The following is an 8,262-nucleotide window of genomic DNA, read 5'->3' on the forward strand; positions in this document are numbered from 1 at the left end:
TGAGGTTTGGTTTTGGGGGATTAGCATTGTTTGGCTTGGTTTGGTTGGCATGGGATGGGATAGGATGGGATGCTCAATGGCTGGCTATCGCTCAGACCAAGAAGAAACTGTTTACTTTCATTCTCTATACCCTTGTCGTCTTGCAATAATTATGGGTGCAATTAGGGTTAATTTAGGATAAATATCATTATTCAATTCAAGTCTGCTTTTTACAATCTAAATACATTATCTCCAATCAACTCGAGTAAACCTTTCTAAGATCTTCAAAGATCCAACTGCAAAGCCATTTACCCCTTTGGTTCAGGTTTAACGACGATCGTCGGTAAATCCTTGATATCTACATGCTCTTGCGTTCCTAGATCTACCACCCTTACGGCTTCTACTCCCACAATCCCTTCCTTTAACGCCATGAATTTGAGTTCAACTTCGTAACATGCTGATGGTGCAAGTGGCCCTACACGAGTATCTGTACTTAGACAAACTAGTTCGCTGGATTCCATTGCTGAGTTTCGCTGTATGGCATATATTATATTTTCATCGAGGACAGCATCCGCAACTTTTGGATCCCGACGTGTGCTGCCATGACCAGCCGAAGGAGGGCGTGTTACACGAGCTTCAGTTCGACGTCTTTTTGGTAATACAAGAAGAGCAAGCTTCCGGGGTCTGTCAGATCGGTTCACTATGAAGATCGACCAGATGAAAGGATGACCTGGGTAGATAGGAGATGTAGATGGAGAGGAAAATGTCATGGTAACGCCAAAATCTGGGACAGAATTTTGATGACGATGATGTGGGCGTGTTGGAGTGGTCGCTTCGATTGTTGGAAGAGCATCGGGATGATTGATTGCTAGAGAGGAAATCGTTGGAATGTTGTCAAACGTTGCGCCGATAGATAGCGCAGAGGGTCTGTGAGGACGTTGAATAGGTTTCGTAGGTTGACCGAAGCCGTTATTAATCGGGGGTGTGAAGTCTAGAGATGTTGACCATTGCATCAGAATCTGTGGCTTACAGACAGAAGTGACATTGGCATTGGCGGTGATAGATATGTCGATGGCTCGAATTTGAGACTTGTTAGTAACATCAATGTCATCAGGCAATATCCGGTAAAGAAAGCTAATATCGTCTTGAGGTCGACAAGTGATTGGAAGCGCTAGCCCGGGGATTTGATTTAAATCTTGTACCTGTCCGCCATGCACCTTCAATTGTATATCTGTGAGTATGATGTCACAATTCGCAAAAGAAGTAATATCAATATCTAGCGAAGCTATTACTGAAGTGTTGTTGGGTACACTACTTGGTCTGGAATATCGCACACGGGCATTTATAGCTGGGTATACTTTGATTGATTGCCGTGAGATGTTCTTGAAAGGTCGAGCTAAGTCGCGAGAAATTTGCGCTGCTGGTGCAACTCTTGCGACTCGCAATGCAGATAGTCGTGGCCTGATACCGTTCAGATATGCATCACCACTGAAAGCTTCAAGTAGATTCAAGCCCGATGGGATCTGACTTGGGAGATATTCCTGTCGCAACGCATCCGTGTCGACCTGTTCCGCTGCTTTGAGATTCGCCGTGGCCGCGAACACCAAGGAGGGATTCTGCAAGCGTAGTCGTGGTCTTGCAAGAAATGCAGATAATTTCCATATCAAAAGTATATGCCCGTTATTATTGGCGCTATCAGCCTCGTCTGAGCCCTGCACAACTATCAATGGCTCATCGTTTTCCTGCACGGAGCCCTTGTAAATCAGTTCACGCCCCACCGAGCTATCTTGATGCTCGCCATTCGCATTGATGACCTGGCCTTCTACGCTGATTATAAGTCTATTAAGATAGGATCGAAGAGACCGTTCGTCAAAGTAGGGAGTTCGTAGGATGACATAAATATTGACCGTTTCATCTAACATCTACGAATGAGTAAGATAGAGAGCTTTTCCAGTAACTCGGGGGACTAACCAAAAAATAGAGCTTGCCTTTGAGGAATGGCAGCTAATGAAGAACCATTACCCTCATCAAGCTTTTCTACACTCCCGCTTAAAGCCTCCTCTATATTCAAATCGCTGGCCAGTGGAATGATTGTGTCCAGGATTGAGCTCTCGGTGAACTCCAAGCTGCTCCTAGGAATTGGCTCTTCTTGCGATTCTTCCATCATTGTGAGTGATGAGCCTTTAAAACAAAAATAAGTACAATAGACTATAACTGGTTATATATTTGTAAATCGCATAATTTGTTAAGAAAACGAGTATGTGTTATGCCGTTGGAAACTCACATGAAAGGAGTTCTGGATGGTAGTACTGTAGAGTAGTGGCTAGCTTCCGTGCTGAAAACGCGCTAAATAGCGGCCGAGCAAAACCGCGAACCTTTTTCTGGAAACCGCAAATGCGATCTTGGTCTGCGCTTTTAGTAACAACTCAACCAAAAATTCGCTTTCTGCTTTCAGTTTCATCAACATGAACGGAATGAATGGTCACGCAGCTGTTCCTGCTCTCTGGCAGGAAGCGCGAAATGCGGATGGACGGGTTTATTATTATAATACAATCACGAAGGCGACGCAATGGACCAAGCCGGAAGATTTGATGACACCTGCAGAGGTATAATTCTTATCTCCCTAATTCTATCTATCATATAGCTTTCACTGACAACTTATTTAGCGTGCCCTATTGAATCAGCCATGGAAAGAGTATACAGCGGAAGGGGGGAGAAAGTATTGGTATAACACTGAGACGAAGCAGAGCTCATGGGAAATGCCAGATGTATACAAGGAAGCTTCGTCAAAAGAGGCTGCATCGCCTGCAGTCGCCGCTGCACCGTACGTATTTTCCGAGAAACGCAAAGAATGTGATTCTAATTTTGATTTATTAGAGTGCCAACCTTCGTCGCAGGAGGTGGATTCTCGGCCTCTCAGTATGACCAACCGCGAGATAGAGAACCTTTAGGAGAAGCTCGTCAAATTGCATACGGCAATGATGTCAATGGAAGCCGTGCCCAAGCTTTTGTGCCTGCTAATAATGATCCCGATTATTCCACCTTTGAAGAAGCAGAAGCAGCTTTCCTCAAGCTTTTGAAACGACACAATGTTAAGCCTGATCTTACATGGGAAGAAGTTATGCGATCAATTATCAAGGATCCTCAATATCGAGCGCTCAAAGACCCCAAAGACCGAAAGGCCGCCTTTGAGAAGTATGCCATTGAGGTTCGCCTACAAGAAAAGGACCGTGCAAAGGAGAGACTTGAGAAACTCAGATCTGATTTTGCTATTATGCTGAGAAGCCATCCAGAGATCAAACACTACACTAGATGGAAGACAGCTCGACCAATTATTGAAGGAGAGACGATTTTTCGCTCTTCGAATGACGATGATGAAAGACGTCAGCTATTTCAAGATTATATCATGGAACTCAAGAGGGCGAATACGGAGAAAGAGGTCGCAACGAGAAAAGCTGCGATGGACGATCTTGTTGATCTTTTGAAAGGATTAGATCTCGAACCATACACAAGATGGTCAGAAGCACAAGGTATCATCCAGTCAAACCCACGTTTCCAAGGTGACGAGAAACTCAAGGCACTCAGTAAATCGGACATGTTGACTGCTTTTGAGAATCATATCAAATCTCTTGAGAAGACATTCAATGATGTTAAACAGCAGCAGAAGACCCAAAAGCTAAGGAGAGAGCGTCAGAATCGAGACCGGTTTGTAGGCCTCTTGCGAGACCTCAAAGCTGGGAATAAAATAAAGGCAGGAACAAAGTGGAGCCAAATTCATCCTTTAATTGAAAATGATGACAGGTACGTCGATATGTTGGGTCAATCGGGATCTTCTCCTCTGGACCTATTTTGGGATGTAGTCGAGGAAGAGGAACGCGCACTGCGTAGTACACGAAATGATGTTTTGGATGTTCTTGATGTAAGTTCAATAGATACTTAATCTGGTGAAGCTCAAACTGACCAACTTGTAGGATAAACGGTTTGAACTCCAGCAAAAGACTCCGTTTGAAGAGTTCCTAGCACTGATGCAGAGTGATCGACGAACTGCTAACATTGATCGAGACTCATTGTTGCTAATATTTGATCGGGTTAGTACCCCTTTGTTGCAACAAACTTGCCCTCGGCTAACTATCGAAATAGTTACGTGAAAAGATTTCTCGAAGAAATGAGGATGATAAGCATCACGCAGAGCGCCATCAACGCCGAGCTGTGGATAACTTGAGATCCTACATTAAGCATCTCGAACCTCCTATTCGCATTGGCGATGATTACGAACGGGTTCGCGCTCGTTTTGAAGGGTCCGAAGAATATCTTGCCGTAACAACAGATGAACTCCGTCGCTCAGCTTTTGACAAGGTAATTCGCCGGCTTAAAGAGAAAGAGGAAGACGCCGAAAAGGACCGAGCCAAGCGTCGTGATCGAGCCTCAGTTGATCGACCAACACACAAAATACGCGACCGAGAGCGAGACCATCGTGGCTCCGGGTCCACCCGCTCTAGGCGTAGCCGCTCCCCAGAACCTGACGCGTATGAAGCAGACAGGCGAAAAGCTATCGCAGACCGCGAAAAGAACTACCGAAAGGGCGGCATGGCTGATACATTACTTTCTCCAAATCGTCGTGATAGGCGTGATCCTGATGCCCATGATCGTGAACGCGACCGGGATAGATTAATGCGGGATCGTGATCTTGACAAACCCCGCAGTAGACGAGATGATTCAATGAGTCATTATGAGCGAGAAAGGAGAGACCGCGAGGATGAGAGAGAGAAACTCTACAGACGACGCGGGGATCCTCGAGGTAGCATCGATGAGTTGCCTTACGGGGACGAAAGATCCAGTGCACCAAGAAAGAGAAGAGAAAGCGAAACTGAAACTCGCAGGGATAGTAAGGTTCGTTGCAGTTCATTATCATTATTATTCCGTTCCTCCCCCCCCCCGAAATGAATATCTACACTTTCTAAACTAACACCAATGCAAAAACAGAGAACCAGAAGAGAAAACACACCCAAACAACGTGAGCGCTCCCCAGTTCCCCCACGTGAACGGCGTCACAGGACTAGGACACCACCCGCTGCGAAAACCCCCGCCAAAGAAGAGCCTGCTGTCCATTCAGGTAGTGAAGAAGGCGAGATCGAGGAAGAATAGAGAAATAGATTGGACCTCTTTTTATGGTCAAGGTCATCATGCACCAATCAAATTGAAGAAAATTCGCCCTACCTGTACGTATCTGCACGCACCGTACTTCTATTTTTGGCTTGATGATATCGGCAAGCAGGCAGTTCACGATCGCGTGGTATTCAGGCAACGTTAGGCATTGTTCCAATTGAGCAACGGGGATGATAGAAGAAAGGGGGGCGAAGTGAAGAGAGAGATGAGAGCATGAAAAATTCGGTGTGTATTTTTTCCTTCTAGTTATTTATTGATTCTTCGCATTCAATATCCTCTCCAATCACATTTAAAAATCATCAAGTTTGTAAAGTAATAAGTTTCTACCATTACCATGTACTAAGAATTGAATTGCAATTCTATTGCATTGTACCCCTTCGCCTTGAAAATTGCCACTCGTGAAATGTTTTCACCCATCTTGGCGGCATGACATCCAACATCTTTCAATGCCCCTCAATCTACTTCTGATAAATCAGCCTATGCATGGCCTGCTCACCAAATCTTGGCGGTCATCAAAGTAGGACCAGGCATCGAGAGGATAGACTGCCGCCACCCTTGTTAGCCGCCTGGATCATCATCCTGGTCGGATGAGCCTTCCTCCATTACCATGCCTTGCCCATCGCTTTTCCTAGTCTCCTGAAATGCCGACCCCGTAACGCCATGCAATGCCTTTTCTGAAGGGTAAAATGAATCTTTCTCAAAAACCTCTTCAACTAGTAGCAGCCTTGTCATCCTCATCCAAGAAGAACTAGAAAATGTTAGTAATCATACACTTCAACTAATAGAACTTGGTACTTGCGTAGTTGCCGTTCAACTTCTGCTCCTGGTCTAATTGGGAGTTAAGCTTGTTGATACGAGGTCTGTAGTTAGATGGATCACGACGGAAAGTGACATCGAGGTTCTTCAAGAATTTATTGCAACCAGTGAGTAACGACTCGGGGGTATTGGCGCGAGCGTCGATACCAGGCTGGCCATCAAAGACAATAACACGATCCGCGAGGTAAGTAGCCATAATGAAATCGTGCTCGACAATGAAAGCGGTCTTCTTCGAGTGCATGATGAATCTCTTAATGACACGAGCAGCAATGATACGCTGTTCGGAATCAAGGTAGGCAGAGGGTTCATCAATAAGGTATATGTCTGCGGGGATACCAAGAGCAAGGACGATAGCCACACGTTGCAATTCTCCTCCGGACAAAGTCTTGACTTCTTGATCGATAAATTCTTCGAGCTTGAGAGGCTTGACGACGTCGGTCTGGAATTGAGGCAGAAGGAAGGCAGTCTTGATCTTCTTGAAGAAGAGTTGTCTGACTGTTCCCTCGAACTTTGGCGTGATCTTTTGAGGCTTCATACTGACCTTCATACCTGGAACTTTTTGATTGCCATCGGGTTGAGTGGCACCAGCAAGCATCTTACAGAAAGTAGTCTTACCAGTACCGTTCTCTCCCATCATAACGACAATTTCGGAATCGGTGAAATCTCCTGCCTCAATAGACAAGTGGAAGTTGCCAAGAGTCTTTTCCATGGATGGATACTGGAATGCTCGAGATCTGTCTGCCATGAATTCATCGGCAGCCTCGGCAATCTTGAAAGTTAAAGACTCTTCTCGGAATCGCAAGTTCTCAGTTGGGATGTTACCATCTAAGAAGATATTGATACCTTCTCTGACAGAGGCTGGGAGAGTGACAACACCGTAGACAGCGGGTTTTCCGTACAGAACGCAGATGAAGTCCGACAAATAATCCAACACCGAAAGATCGTGCTCGACGCAAATAACGTAATCATCTGGTCTCAACAATGATCGAATGATTTGAGCAGCAGCAAGACGTTGCTTTACATCTAGGTAAGAAGATGGCTCATCGAACATGTAGCTACATCTCAGTCAGTATGAACTTTGGGGTGGGGGGAGGGGTTGTCAAGACCACGTACACATCGGCCTGCTGCACGCAAACAGTTGCAATGGCGAATCTTTGTAATTCTCCACCGGATAAAAGATTGACGTCACGGTCCATAATATGATTCAACTCTGGAACAAAGTCAGTACAGTACTGTCAAGCTTGAATGATTGGTAACAAAGCATACCCAAAATGTCGCAGACCTCCTTGAAATTCTCCATTGATGCAACACCTTCGATCAAACCTCGAACGGTCTTATCTGGCCCTTTGATGGCTCTTGGAATTCTGTCAACATATTGGGGCTTCACAATTGCTTTCAAATCGTCTTCCAAAATCTTCGTGAAGTAGTCTGTATTCGTGTAAGCGCATTTCAAGAAATGTTAAAGATTTGAGGAACAAACTTTGTAACTCAGAGCCACGGAAGTATTTGATAACATCTTGCCAGTCGGGTGGGTTATCATATCTACCCAAATTTGGCTTTAATTTTCCACTGAGAATCTTGAGTGCTGTACTCTTTCCAATACCGTTGGAACCAACCAATCCCAAAACTTGTCCCGGACGTGGTGTAGGCAATCGATGCAACTTGAAACTGTTGGCGGAGTATCGATGAGTTACGTGAGACTCCAGATTTGTTGGCAGATTGATAATGTTGATAGCACCAAATGGGCACTTCTTGGGGCAGATACCACAACCAATGCAAAGATTCTCGGAGATGAAAGCGATTTTCGACTCGGGGGTAACTTCGATACAGAGGCGACCACTTCGAACGACCGGGCAGGACTTTTTACATTCTTGTCTACATTTCTGTGAATATATAATTAGCAACTTGCAGAAAGTGCTGAAAAGAGTAGACGCGTTTATTTACCTTTGGCTTGCACTGTTCAAATGGTGGATAATGTCAGTGATGTTCATATGGCGGGGTATGTGGTGGGGCAAGGCTCAACGCAAAATTTGTCGCACCTTGTCAGTACTGATGATAGCAATACTAGAGGTAGGAGAGTCAGCAAGCTACTCAAGCATAGGTGTTGAATATCACAGAGATGCGAGCTATACTGCTCAGGCGACTTTGTAAGTAGGCGTTCGTACCGGGTAAGTTTGTCAGACATCTTGGATGCTGTTGCTCTCTCTCACAGAGCACTAAAGATTTGTGGGAAAAAAGAAAAGCAGAGAATTCTCTGGGAGACCCTTAAGGTTATCGACGGACTTGTGCTTTTTTCGTCTT

At 45.1% G+C, this 8,262-nt stretch overlaps 3 protein-coding genes across 3 annotated transcripts; 1 reads left to right on the plus strand and 2 right to left on the minus strand.

Moving 5' to 3' along the window:
• Positions 1-287: 287 nt before the first annotated feature.
• On the minus strand, positions 288-2,146 carry EAF01_001790 (uncharacterized protein; the record flags this gene model as incomplete). The annotated part of the gene is made up of 2 exons (XM_038910040.1): positions 288-1,894; positions 1,951-2,146. The coding sequence occupies 2 exons, from the start codon at positions 2,144-2,146 to the stop codon at positions 288-290; spliced, it is 1,803 nt and encodes a 600-aa protein (XP_038774852.1).
• Positions 2,147-2,444: 298 nt separating this feature from the next.
• Positions 2,445-5,124, plus strand: EAF01_001791 (uncharacterized protein; the record flags this gene model as incomplete). Its single annotated transcript, XM_038910041.1, has 6 exons — positions 2,445-2,585; positions 2,646-2,803; positions 2,857-3,898; positions 3,951-4,067; positions 4,120-4,869; positions 4,963-5,124. The coding sequence occupies 6 exons, from the start codon at positions 2,445-2,447 to the stop codon at positions 5,122-5,124; spliced, it is 2,370 nt and encodes a 789-aa protein (XP_038774853.1).
• Positions 5,125-5,854: 730 nt separating this feature from the next.
• On the minus strand, positions 5,855-8,146 carry EAF01_001792 (uncharacterized protein; the record flags this gene model as incomplete). Its single annotated transcript, XM_038910042.1, has 8 exons — positions 5,855-5,893; positions 5,945-7,016; positions 7,075-7,171; positions 7,228-7,389; positions 7,442-7,844; positions 7,906-7,917; positions 8,001-8,025; positions 8,127-8,146. 8 exons carry the CDS (start codon positions 8,144-8,146, stop codon positions 5,855-5,857), a joined length of 1,830 nt encoding a protein of 609 aa, XP_038774854.1.
• Positions 8,147-8,262: the final 116 nt, after the last annotated feature.

This window comes from Botrytis porri (genome assembly GCF_014898465.1).
Source record: "Botrytis porri strain MUCL 3234 chromosome Unknown BPOR_002, whole genome shotgun sequence".
NCBI lineage: Eukaryota > Fungi > Ascomycota > Leotiomycetes > Helotiales > Sclerotiniaceae > Botrytis > Botrytis porri.